Raw genomic sequence first — 13,069 nt, forward strand, 5'->3', positions numbered from 1 at the left:
CGGGAAAGTATCGAGGTACGGTGTGCAGCATTCTGGTGAAAATCCCGAAATCAATCCGGTTGTCTCTTCTGGTCTGTATTCAGTGTCATGTAGCTAGATGGGAATGTTTAATGATGAGGCGTTGAAACGTTAGATTCAGGCTAATGTTAAGTTCCGAATGGTTACTGAGGAAGCCATACTGACACTGGAGGTCTAACATATACCTAATCGGCTTCCCGAGTAGGTGTCGAATGCTATCATCCTGTCGGAAAGCCACATTTTATGCTCCTCGACGCACGGGATCTTAACTTCACTCACAACCTGTAAATGCTGTATATCACCGTTCTGACAATCCGGCTTAGAAGCCATAACGGTGTCAGGGGGTCTCTCATATTGCCGGCCTGTGGCCTTAACACCGGCAAAGCACATGTTGACGGCTTGGGCGTCGAAAACGGCCCCAAGAAATGCCCATATTATTCTCTACCCTTCCCTGGATGCCCGCCTCATTAGAGACGAAGACCTTCTCGTCACTTAAGTGACGGGTAGAGAGGTCGTATTGAATGACTGTTCTGCTCCAATGCTGCTCATTATGCGCAACTTCGACCTGGTTTGCAAAGTTGGGCCATGGTCGCAACGGGCCCGCAAAGGTGATATTGTGTCAGCGCTGGAGGTGGTTCCCTTAGGGCTAATGAGGAGACGAGGGAGAGGGGATTCGACAGTTGCACGTGGATATGTGGCGTTGGGCATGCTTGCTGTAGGGCCTTGTCTACTACGTAGTCGTTAGCGTATCAACAACTGTACACTGTGAGGCTTCACTCACACGCTCTCGACTTTGATGATAGAGAGGGGTGAATTTTGAGAGCTCTTTCTTGCGTCTTATTGCGGAGCGAAGCGAAGCAACCTATATTATAAGGCCTCATCACGTCAGTGACCGTTCTTTTCTCCTATGGGTCTCAAATCCACAGAAGGTACACAGTGAAATGTGCTCTCCGTCCCTTCGAGGTCTGTGAGGTATTCAAATGAAGATGTCATGTCGGTTTGTATCAATGTCAAGTGAAGTAAAAGCTTGATGAGGAGATGTCGTAGCATGACTGGAGTAATTCGCGTGGGATAGCGAGAGGTTGACAAGTTCCACTCAACATCATATTTACCCCTCCATCCACACCTGGGCATGTAGGCATCACAAACTGTGATTCGCTTTGTTCTCTCTCTTTTAATTCTCTTTCAAATTATTTCTTATCTTGCGGATTTTAATATCTGATATGTACGATGAGGTCATTTCCTCTCATTTTCTTCTATCACTAGCCTAGTGTTATTCTGATAGGGATTTAGACAGGGAATTAACTGATGGATTCTACGAACTATGTTGTTTGTCTCCATTTTTTTTGAATTGACTGGTCTGCAGATGGAAAATAAAGCATGCGAGTACTAAGGACAACACTAAGACCAGCCGTTTGGGCTCCCCATCCCTCTATGTTTGTTCATCCAGTACCTCGGACCACCACGTCATGAATCGAGGCACGATAATCAAATCCTAATTTGTTATATACACTAGAATATGTCCTCCTCAGACTGGAACCCCAAGTCCCGGTCCAGGTCGCCGGTGATTTCGGGCCTTGCCTCGTTAATTGACTGATGACGACAATGAACTGGGCCAACGTCATCTCTATCATTTAAAGTAAAAGAGAATGGTTCGTCATTCGTTTGATCTTGATCCAGTGGAGGCGTTGTCTTTTCAGGCTCGCGAAAGGCTTCTGTGTTACTGTACTGATTTAGATCGGTGTCTTGGAAGAGCTCTTGTGCCCAGTCGACAGTGTCTTGGTCTTGGGGTGGTGGTGATATATAGGGTTTATCGGTGTTGTTTGGCTTCATTGGATTCGGAGGGGTTTGAATATCGGGGAAGGAGTCGATGTCGATGGAGAGAAAGTTGAAAGGATTATTGTCTATGTCCCCGAGATCTGTATAATGGTCGAAATCATTGGGAAATAAAGGTAGGGCGGGTCCATGTGTCGTTTCGTTGCTGGAATTTCTTTGATGTATGTTCTCTTGCGTAGAAGAAGTTCGTTCTCGCGGCTTGGGCGTCGCGGTTACAGTAACCGGCGGATTTGGTTGGGGTTGAGAGATCGAATTGGCGTTGCTTGGTTTCCTGGTTGCCAAAGATGTGGCGGGAGCATCGAGATTGTATTCCATGACCTGGAAGAATGTACTGGAGGCACCTGCCTGCATTTTGATGGCGGCCTCGATGTTGGCGAACTCTTGACCGGCGGCTGGATAAATATCCTTAAGACAGTGAAGGACTTCAATACAACGATGAAAATTGTCGACACTGCTTTCGCGGACAGCGGGGTCATCGGACATGGTGTTGGTTAAATGCGCCACAGCGGCTGGGAGAATCACAGTTACTCCAGACTGCGGTAGGAATCTTGTCAGGTTGAGGTGATTTAATCCCTGAATAATATGCGTGATCCCCGCAGCAGCATCGTTCATTTTTATACGGGCAGCGTTACGCCAGTCAGTCCGCGATTTGGATTGATCTTTTGAAGCAATCGCCCGAGGCCGGTGAAGTGCGCTGCTGGTAGCATGGTAGAGCATACGTAGCATGGCACCATGAAGCAGCAGCACATCCTCGCCATCTTGGAAATTCTTCCCCGACTTCGGGACGAATTGCGCATCTTTAGGGACCGCACTAAGCCACGAGTCGAGTTTCTGGCCGCATCGGGCAAATTCAGACTCGGAAGCCTGTCGAGGAATAAGGGTGACTGTAGTCCGGTTGGTAGCTCCAAATTGGCGTTGGGATGGTGTATATTGCGCGAATAATACCCTACCAATACATTGACAGAGTTTCACCTTCTCAATGAACATGGTGGCAAGGCGTTTCTGATGTGACACATCTTGGAGTTGGCGGCAATAGAACTTGGCCACCACATACGGAGAGAAAGGTTCAAAATCAAAGTCGTCCAGTTTGAGCATTGGGACACTGCTCGTTCCATCGTTAACCTGGAGCGGGCGCCGCATACCCATGGCGATCAGGCGATCTCGAGAGTACAGGCACCACCAGAGCCGAGAACGGAGCCTTCGAGTCCGTGTGTCAATTTCACCTGATGCAGGGTCTTTGTTCAAACCGATTGACTGTGCTTGTGTGTTACAGACTCCAATCCAATCCCAAATATCTCTCTGTGGGCTGTTCTCAGAATCGGACCAGTAGGTCATCAATAGGAGTGTCTGGAGAATCTCAATGCGATCCTCTTCGCAGTCAAGAGAATATAGTAACTATTTATTATGACTTAGTTGAATGATCTCACAGCCGGTTGGTGGAAAACAAACCCTTAATCGAGTAAAGAACGCATTACGCGCACTTTTCCGAGTTGAGTAACCGGCAGCCTGCAGATGTTTGAGGTCGACGAACGCCGTACCAACAAACATGACCGCCTGAAATAGGAGAATGCTAACATTTCCCTCTGGGTCATTCTCAGCCACGCATCGTAAGAACTCTTGTAAGTTCAAAACTGGCATGAAACTGTGCACCCATTGGATGTAGCAGCGCAGAAGCTCATCCCGCAATCCACTCTCCGGAAGCGAGAGGGCACCACGAAATCTCAGGAACTCCAAGTCCTCCGGGGCGATGCGAGCCGGTAGCGGTTTCAAAAAACGGGGCTCATCGTCCAGCATCGCCGTGAGTGGATCAAAGTCCGGGTCTATCAGGTCTTGGACGGCAGACACCATATTTGATAAGGGCAACGAGTGCTGCACATCGGGGTTTCCCCGTGTCCGCCATATCCTGGCTGGTTCTGACTCGTGTAGCCATGGGGATTGCGGATCGTATCCATGAAGATGGTGGCGCTTAGCCGTCGGCTCCTGAGATTCCAACTTGCGCTTGAGACCGGGGGCTGAAGACATGACCTATCATGCACGATGCGGTCATATAGCCCTGTTTGGGAGTACAAACATGTAATATGGTTACACGCGGACGTCAAAGGCATAAGCCGTTGGCCAAGCCCGTAGGAAGGCGGTGTTCGGGACTGGGGCAATGTGGGGGCGTTTTGCGGGGTCTTGGCGCCCTGGGGAGATCGCCTTTCCAAATATGTATCGCAGTTTGATATCTTCGTTTTCTGCCTTCTTCGCAACTTATTTAACGGTATAATGCAAGTGGTTGAATCCGTGAAGGCGTCCATTTCCACGTAATGTCCCCAAGTATATAGCCATGCTAGAAAAGCCCGATATCATCCTAATAGACTAGGCGAACCGCACACATCGGACCCAGTATCCAAGTGCTAAAACTTCAAAAGCGCCTAACAGCATCATGTTAGAAACAAGGGTGCAAATGATATGATCGCTAATATATATTTCCGCCCCAAAACAGTGATGTTTACAGTGGGGCCCCCAAAATATTGGGCTAAGCCTTTGTAACCTACATATTACCGCTTCCCTTTTAAACATACTATCACAAGAATATATAGTCGGCCGCTTATCCGGCCATAGTCATCTAATGGTTTCTTCGGTAGTCTGCTCCGGTAGTCTTCTTAAATGTCTTTTTAGTAGTCTTTTTTAGTAGTCTCCTTAGATATATACCTTTGACTCTAACCGTTAGTGCTGAATCATGTGCCAACACGCTAACTATATTAGGGGTTTTAGACTGGCAACTAGCAGAATTTGAAGGGCGGTATATCTATGTACAAAGATTTAGCTCAATATTCTGTAGGTCCCACTGAATACTTCCCACTCCCCTCTCCCATCCATGTGTATTCTGCTATAGAACTCATTATACGACTGACTTCAGTCTTCAAATCGGTCTTATCCCATATGTTTCGTCACTTCCGAGTCCTTTCCTATAAGGAAAAAAAGAAAAAGGAAAAAAAGAAAAAGAAACGTGGTTCCAGAGGGGGTCGAACCCTCGACTTTGACGTTATTAGCATCACACTCTAACCAACTGAGTTATGGAACCCGGTTTGTTATTTGGGCATTCACTAAGCGTTCCACGAGCCTAAACAACAGGTGCCTTTGAAATGTATACATTTATCTCTACTTGTCGCAGCGGTGGCCATCCACTTAGTGCTGCCATCCGATTTTCGAGGACTCTGTTATCATCAAGCGTATGGTATAGCCTCCTCTAATCATTACATAGGCACTAGTCGTAATTACCATGGACCAAAAATTGCATTGTACCACCCGGCTGGACATCCAGCAAATGGCAAATTCCTGATATTCATGAATCTCAAAACAGAACACAGCATGTCGGATATCACACGCCCTGCCAATAAAATATTGTACAAATTATCCAATCGAAAAACTACCACGCGAAAAACTACCGAGCGAAAGATGTCCATGCATCATATGCTTTCCTTTGGCCGACGCCGATATGCTTCCACAGGTTCAAAAGAGGGGGTTCCGAGTTGTATCGTCGGAGGCATAGGAGGCGTGATGATTTTACATACTGCGTAAAGTTAGATGAGGTTCATTCGGTTGATTTCGATGGAAACACGTTTGGTCGGATCGACTTACGGAGGAAGGAGGAACTCTCCGAAGCTGGAGTGGAGGAACGCGATACCGGCCTAAAACAGATATTGTCAGTTTCGTCGATCACATTGGGCATTTAATTTGACTAGGCAACACGTACGCCGAAAACCACGAGACTGCGGACAATGGTCTTGTTCTCGGGGTTGGTGGCCTCGTCATAGAGGGTGCTGACGAAGCCCTTCTGGGGCCGAGAGCCGGAGGGAACGATGCGCTGGTTAGGAGCCATTGTGTATATGATGTGAGGTACGAATGTAGAGGACGTTCGTTGATGTTGATGTTGGAGTGATGATCGGACGTCGAGAAATCTGCGGCCTCGGAACGCTTGGCGTCACTGCGTCTTTAGCTCCTATCGGCAACCGTATTTCTTTTGCCCGCGCAGTGAAGGACGATGCGACAGCGTCCTCTCACCTTTCCTTTATATTTTTGTTCTCTTCACTGCTGCTTTGGACGTTTCAGTTACACAATCGATCTCATTTGGTACATCTCTCCGCCTTAGAGATTGGTTGTCTTCACATTGTCCACTGAACAAGTGTTTGGCCGCAGCAACCATGACTAGCGTCGACGAGCTCTTTAAAGTGAGTCCCGAGTGTATCTACTGAATCAGAACCATGGCTGACGTGCAAAGAAACCGTCCACCTCAGGGAGTGCTAAGCGCAAGTTTGAGCCTATCCAAGATCCAAGTACGCCCTTTCCCCGCAACCGCGCTGGTCGCAAATCCTAACCATACCCACAGATGAGGTCTATAAATCAGCAAAACTAGATCCAAGTGGGGATGTGAGATCAAAGGGGAAAGCTCCCATGGTGGAGGACGAGATAGACGACGCTGAAGCTGGACCCGAACTCCCTCCAGACTTCGAGGAGGATGTCCCAGACGACGAGGAAGGCCGCTTCTTCGGCGGTGGAATGGAGCGCAAGACAGCCCAGGCAATGGAATACATCGATGATCAGGAGGAAGAGGCTGCGGTATGGGTCTTGTTGTACCCGGGATACTTGTCCAGGTGCTGACAGTATGCTCATCTAGCCCGAAAAGTTCGACTCTGCGTGGGTGCGCCGCTTCGCATTGAACTTCGAGAAGAAGATTTCCAAGAATGCTGAACTTCGAGCAAAATTTGAGAGTGATCCGCAAAAGTGGGTGCATGCCAAACAGTTGTATGTACCTGGTGCTAATGGTGCTGCAGGTTCATGGCTTCCGAGGCCGACCTGGATACTGAAATTAAGGCCTTGTCAATCTTGTCTGAACATTCTGACCTATACGACGAGTTTGCCAAGATGGGATGCGTTGCATCCTTGACCTCTCTCTTGTCACATGAAAACGCGGACATTGCAATTGATGTCGTCCAGATAATCAGTGAATTGACAGACGAGGACGTGGAGGCAGAGCAAGAACAATGGGATGCTCTTGTTAATGCAATGGTATGTCGAGGCATGGTACATCAGTAACACGTGCTAACTATGACTAGATCGAGGCCGACCTCATCGAATTGTTAGCTCAAAATCTCTCCCGACTCGATGAAGGGTCCGAAACAGATCGAGCTGGAGTATACTATGTTCTGAGTGGGTATTTTACTTTTCAAAGGAAAGAAAATAGCTTTGCTAATTCTATACAGGTGTACTGGAAAACCTGGCCTCTCAGACATCACTTGCGGAGAAAATTGGACAGGACGCTGCAATCTTGCCTTGGATTCTGTCACGTATTCAACGAAAAGAAGCGGTTGTCAGCCAAAACAAGCAATATGCGGCAGAAATACTGGCAATCCTTTTACAGTCTTCTACAAAGAATCGCACGAAGTTTATTGAGCTCGACGGCATCGACATCCTCCTCCAGCTGCTCAGTGCGTACCGCAAACGCGATCCAGCTAAGGACTCTGACGAGGAAGAATATGTGGAGAATATGTTTGACGCCCTGATATGCCTTGTCGAGGAAGATACAGGGAAAGAGAAGTTTGTGGAGGCTGAAGGAGTTGAGCTTGCACTGATCATGCTCAAGGAAGGCAAGTTCAGTAAACCACGTGCTTTGAGGGTTCTTGACCACGCCTTCGGTGGAATGGGAGGTGCATCGGCCTGCGAGAGGTTGGTCGAGGCTGCTGGCCTGAAGCCAGTTTTCGGAATGTTCCTGAAGAAGGTAAGTTCGCTCCCTCACATTCAAATTGCGGTCTGCTAATATGCATCCAGCAAGAGGGTCAAAATATTGAACATTTCTTGGGCATTTTTGCCTCTCTTCTCCGTCTTCTGCCTGGCGGTTCTGCTCCCCGTATCCGGACTTTGGCCAAGTTTATGGAGAAGGACTATGCGAGGATCGAGAAGCTCGTCAACCTTCGACGCGAGTATGCCGCACGCGTCTTGCCCGTGGAACAAGCCATTGAAAAAGAGCGCAGAACGTTTGACAAAGAGGAGCAAGAACTTATGGCTGGCGAATGGCTGTCGCGGCGGCTCGACGCGGGTCTGTTCTCATTACAGGTACGATTCCCCTTCTGCGCTGTGGCGTGGCTCCTTCCTAACTGCTCTAGACAATTGATGTTATTTTGGCGTGGCTTCTTGCCGAAGATGATGGAGCGAAGAGGAAGATTGTCTCGCTCCTTGCGGACCGGGATGAAGATTTGTCCCTGATCCGCGGGACCTTGCAAGGTGAGTAACCCGCATCGCTATCCATGGATAAATTTCGGAGGCTAACTTGAGTAGAACAAATCGAAGGTCTTGGAGAGGATGACCCGGGTCATAAGGACTTGAAGGACATGCTGAACACACTTTTGCAGTTCGTTTGAACAACGACAGAGTAGTAATGTACATAATATCAATGTTATCAATAAATTCCACCCGCAAAGGCTACACCTTGGAGCCAAAGTTCACAGAGATTCCACTAAGATGTAGTATGCCATTCGTATTGAATATCTTGCTCTCATCGATCTCAATCCCCCCATTCAGCCACTTAGGCACGCTGACTTTAATATTTGAAATTGTGCTTAAAGGAGTTGGAAGATTCCCGCCTCGGTACCAATGTCACAACTCCAAACTGAAAGATATCACTGTGGTTAGGTGAAATATAATGAGTAAACTCGCGGCATCCAATAATTTCAATGAGAACATGCAGGTGTCATGATGGCCGTTGTACAGGGTGAGTATGTACCTAAAGGTTTTATGAAGCTGGCGTTTGTCGACATATATATTGTTGTTTGGGTAGATATAAATCCACTTTGCGAGACGATCCTGCGACCACCCCGACTCAACCCAGTTCGTCAAAATACTTGATTTTTATTTTATTATGATGTCTCCTTCATTATGACCTCAGAGTCATATGTGCTCTGCCATTTCATCACGTTTGCCTCGCTCATGAAGAATCAGCGCGGCCTCGACCACCATATTGCCAGGGCGGTGGAATAAAAATCACGTGCAACCACCCTATCGAGACTAGCGCCAGGCTGAGAAGCATCCAAACGTCTGGAGATCAGTCCCTTCATCGGAATATTGTCGGGGAGCCTCTCTTTCATCCCCCCCAGTTTGTCAGCCTTGCTTTTTGCATCTGTCTCTGACTTCCTCACTTCTTGACAACCCCCACTTTCAGAAACTGCCAGGCGGGCGTTGCAGCGCGTTGGGCGATTCTTGCGGAGCTGCTCCCACGCCGACGCGCCTTGCGCTTTTCTTGTTTCCATTCCTCCTCACCCCATTATTTAATCGACATCTAAACCCAGTTCGCCGCAATCATGGCAGACTACGACGAGACGTACGAGGAGGACTTTTACGATGAGGCGGACGAGGGCATCACCTCCGAGGATTGCTGGACAGTGATTTCGTCCTTTTTTGACTCCAAGGGTCTGGTCTCCCAGCAGTTGGACTCATTCGATGAATTCATCTCCTCAACAATGCAAGAGCTCGTGGAGGAGCAAGGCCAGGTGGTTCTCGATCAGACTCTCCCCCCTCCGAAGACGAAATCGAGCCGATCGTTGTGCGCCGTTATGAGCTTAAGTTTGGCACTGTCATGCTTTCGCGCCCATCCGTTACAGAAGGTGATGGCGCGACCACGATAATGTTGCCCCAGGAAGCTCGTCTACGAAACCTCACCTATGCGTCCCCACTTTATCTCGGCGTCACAAAGAAGATTATGGAAGGTCGTGAAAAGATCGGCAAACCCACCGATGACGAAGATAATGAGGGCGAAAGCGATCCGAAGACTCAAGGCACATACCTCGACTGGGAAACGAAGCAGCTGCCCCAGGAGCAGATGAAGGAGGAAACAGTCTTTATTGGAAAGATGCCTATTATGTTGAAATCTAAATACTGTATCCTCAAGGACTTGAACGAATCGTCACTTTATGCTTGGAACGAGTGCCCCTACGACTCTGGTGGTTACTTCGTCATTAACGGCAGTGAGAAGGTTTTGATCGCACAGGAGCGCAGTGCGGGCAACATCGTCCAAGTCTTCAAGAAGGCACCTCCCAGCCCGACACCATACATTGCTGAAATTCGAAGTGCGGTCGAGAAGGGCTCGCGCATGCTTTCGTCGCTTACTTTGAAGCTTTTCGCCAAGGGTGACAGCGCCAAAGGAGGATTTGGCCCGACTATTCGCTCGACGCTTCCATACGTCAAGGCCGATATTCCAATCGTCGTCGTTTTCCGTGCGCTGGGCGTCGTTTCCGATGAAGATATCCTCAACCACATTTGCTATGACCGCAACGATACCCCCATGCTGGAGATGTTGAAGCCATGTATCGAGGAGGGCTTTGTCATCCAGGACCGTGAAGTTGCCCTGGATTTCATTGCCAAGCGTGGATCGTCACAGTCGAACCTGAACCACGATCGTCGTGTGCGCTACGCCCGGGATATTATGCAGAAGGAATTGCTGCCTCATATTTCGCAGAGCGAGGGCAGTGAAACTCGCAAGGCTTTCTTCCTTGGATACATGGTGCACCGACTTCTTCAGTGTGCTCTGGGTCGTCGTGATGTCGATGACCGTGACCACTTCGGAAAGAAGCGACTCGACTTAGCTGGTCCGCTTTTGGCAAGTCTTTTCCGAACTCTTTTCACCCGAGTCACGAAGGATCTCCAGCGTTACGTCCAGCGATGCGTTGAGACCAATCGAGAAATTTATCTCAACATTGGTATTAAGGCTAGCACATTGACCGGTGGATTGAAGTATGCTCTTGCTACTGGTAACTGGGGCGAGCAGAAGAAGGCGGCGTCCGCCAAGGCTGGTGTGTCCCAGGTGCTGAGTCGTTACACATTTGCCTCCTCCTTGTCTCATCTGCGCCGGACAAACACCCCCATTGGCAGAGACGGAAAGATCGCCAAACCCCGCCAGCTCCATAATACTCATTGGGGTCTGGTCTGCCCGGCCGAGACACCTGAAGGTCAAGCTTGTGGTCTGGTCAAGAACCTTGCATTGATGTGTTACATCACTGTTGGTACACCTGCTGAACCTATCGTGGACTTCATGATTCAGCGGAACATGGAAGTTCTCGAGGAGTTTGAACCCCAAGTGACGCCTAATGCAACAAAGGTGTTTGTCAATGGTGTCTGGGTGGGTATTCACCGGGACCCTTCGCATCTTGTTACTACGATGCAGAATCTGCGTCGACGAAACATGATCTCCCATGAAGTCAGTTTGATTCGTGACATCCGTGAACGGGAGTTCAAAATCTTCACCGATACTGGACGTGTCTGCCGGCCACTCTTCGTTATCGATAATGATCCCAAGAGTGAAAACTCGGGCGGATTGGTCCTTAACAAGGAACACATTCGGAAGCTCGAGGCCGACAAAGACTTGCCAACAGACATGGCACCAGAGGAACGCCGCGAACAATACTTCGGATGGGATGGTCTGGTGCGTTCAGGAGCAGTTGAGTATGTCGACGCTGAAGAAGAGGAAACTATCATGATTGTCATGACCCCCGAGGATCTTGAGATCTCTCGACAGCTCCAGGCTGGCTACGCTCTGCCAGATGACGAAACCAGCGACCCCAACAAGCGTGTTCGGTCGATTCTCAGCCAGCGTGCCCACACCTGGACGCACTGCGAAATTCACCCTAGTATGATCTTGGGTGTTTGCGCTAGTATTATTCCTTTCCCGGACCATAACCAGTCGCCGCGTAACACCTATCAGTCTGCCATGGGCAAACAAGCCATGGGTGTGTTCTTGACGAACTTTTCGCAGCGTATGGAGACCATGGCCAATATTCTCTACTACCCACAAAAGCCTTTGGCCACCACTCGGTCGATGGAGTTCCTGCGTTTCCGAGAGTTGCCCGCCGGTCAGAATGCCATTGTCGCTATTGCAACTTACTCCGGTTACAACCAGGAAGATTCCGTTATCATGAACCAGAGCAGTATCGATCGTGGTCTATTCCGCAGTCTCTTCTACCGTACCTACGCGGATACTGAGAAGATGGTGGGACTGCAAGTTGTTGAGAGGTTCGAGAAACCCATGCGGCTTGACACCCTTGGCATGCGCAAGGGTACTTATGATAAGTTGGACGAGGACGGCATCGTCGCTCCCGGCGTGCGTGTCTCCGGAGAAGATATTATCATCGGCAAGACAGCTCCGTTGGCTGCTGATGCAGAGGAACTCGGTCAGCGCACGAAGGCACACACAAAGATTGATGTGTCAACGCCCCTGCGTAGTACCGAGAACGGTATCGTTGACCAGGTGCTGATCTCCACTGGTAACGACGACTTGAAGTTCGTCAAGGTTCGCATGCGTACTACCAAGATCCCCCAGATTGGTGACAAGTTCGCCTCTCGTCACGGTCAGAAGGGTACCATTGGTATCACCTACCGACAGGAGGACATGCCTTTCACTCGGGAAGGTGTCGTTCCCGATCTGATTATTAACCCCCACGCCATTCCGTCCCGTATGACCATTGCTCACTTGATCGAGTGTCAGCTCAGCAAGGTTTCGGCTCTTCGTGGATTCGAGGGTGATGCTACTCCTTTCACTGATGTCACTGTCGACTCAGTCTCGCGTCTGCTGCGCGAGCACGGCTACCAGTCGCGTGGCTTCGAGGTCATGTTCAACGGCCACACTGGTCGCAAGCTGGTGGCGCAGGTCTTCCTGGGTCCCACCTACTACCAGCGTCTGCGCCACATGGTGGACGACAAGATCCACGCTCGTGCTCGTGGTCCCACTCAGATTCTTACCCGCCAGCCTGTGGAGGGTCGTGCCCGTGACGGTGGTCTCCGTTTCGGAGAGATGGAGCGCGATTGTATGATCGCGCACGGCGCCAGTGCTTTCCTGAAGGAACGTCTCTTTGACGTTTCTGATCCGTTCCGTGTTCATATTTGCGACGATTGCGGCTTGATGACACCAGTTGCGTGAGTTTTTCAATCCCCACTTTTATGCCTTTTCGTCGCACCAAAAACTAACTGTCTTTATAGGAAACTGAAGAAGGGCCTTTTCGAGTGCCGTCTTTGCAACAACAAGCACCGTATCTCGCAAGTGCACATCCCCTATGCTGCCAAGCTGTTGTTCCAAGAGCTGGCCTCCATGAACATTGCCGCTCGGATGTTCACCGATCGCTCTGGGGTTTCGGTGCGTTGATTTACGGTTGCTCAATTCTTTCACATTTGTACTTTAATGATCTTGCTG

General features: G+C 49.4%; 5 protein-coding genes across 5 annotated transcripts; 2 read left to right on the forward strand and 3 right to left on the reverse strand.

Moving 5' to 3' along the window:
- Nucleotides 1-50: 50 nt before the first annotated feature.
- On the reverse strand, nt 51-408 carry N7519_006421 (uncharacterized protein; the record flags this gene model as incomplete). The annotated part of the gene is made up of 2 exons (XM_057293197.1): nt 51-73; nt 204-408. 2 exons carry the CDS (start codon nt 406-408, stop codon nt 51-53), a joined length of 228 nt encoding a protein of 75 aa, XP_057148008.1.
- Nucleotides 409-1,530: 1,122 nt separating this feature from the next.
- Nucleotides 1,531-3,876, reverse strand: N7519_006422 (transcription factor domain-containing protein; the record flags this gene model as incomplete). The annotated part of the gene is made up of 2 exons (XM_057293198.1): nt 1,531-3,249; nt 3,304-3,876. 2 exons carry the CDS (start codon nt 3,874-3,876, stop codon nt 1,531-1,533), a joined length of 2,292 nt encoding a protein of 763 aa, XP_057148009.1.
- A 1,405-nt stretch (nt 3,877-5,281) lies between these two features.
- N7519_006423 (uncharacterized protein) lies at nt 5,282-5,719 on the reverse strand (the record flags this gene model as incomplete). The annotated part of the gene is made up of 3 exons (XM_057293199.1): nt 5,282-5,410; nt 5,479-5,528; nt 5,590-5,719. 3 exons carry the CDS (start codon nt 5,717-5,719, stop codon nt 5,282-5,284), a joined length of 309 nt encoding a protein of 102 aa, XP_057148010.1.
- A 322-nt stretch (nt 5,720-6,041) lies between these two features.
- N7519_006424 (beta-catenin-like protein 1) lies at nt 6,042-8,255 on the forward strand (the record flags this gene model as incomplete). Its single annotated transcript, XM_057293200.1, has 10 exons — nt 6,042-6,068; nt 6,119-6,173; nt 6,227-6,456; nt 6,515-6,621; nt 6,672-6,906; nt 6,954-7,047; nt 7,101-7,615; nt 7,666-7,950; nt 8,001-8,118; nt 8,173-8,255. The coding sequence occupies 10 exons, from the start codon at nt 6,042-6,044 to the stop codon at nt 8,253-8,255; spliced, it is 1,749 nt and encodes a 582-aa protein (XP_057148011.1).
- Nucleotides 8,256-9,191: 936 nt separating this feature from the next.
- N7519_006425 (DNA-directed RNA polymerase II subunit RPB2) lies at nt 9,192-13,021 on the forward strand (the record flags this gene model as incomplete). The annotated part of the gene is made up of 3 exons (XM_057293201.1): nt 9,192-9,380; nt 9,455-12,795; nt 12,859-13,021. 3 exons carry the CDS (start codon nt 9,192-9,194, stop codon nt 13,019-13,021), a joined length of 3,693 nt encoding a protein of 1,230 aa, XP_057148012.1.
- Nucleotides 13,022-13,069: the final 48 nt, after the last annotated feature.

This window comes from Penicillium mononematosum (genome assembly GCF_028829835.1).
Source record: "Penicillium mononematosum strain IBT 11891 chromosome Unknown utg000003l:1.0-8172316.0:1.0-8177699.0, whole genome shotgun sequence".
Taxonomy (NCBI): Eukaryota; Fungi; Ascomycota; class Eurotiomycetes; order Eurotiales; family Aspergillaceae; genus Penicillium; species Penicillium mononematosum.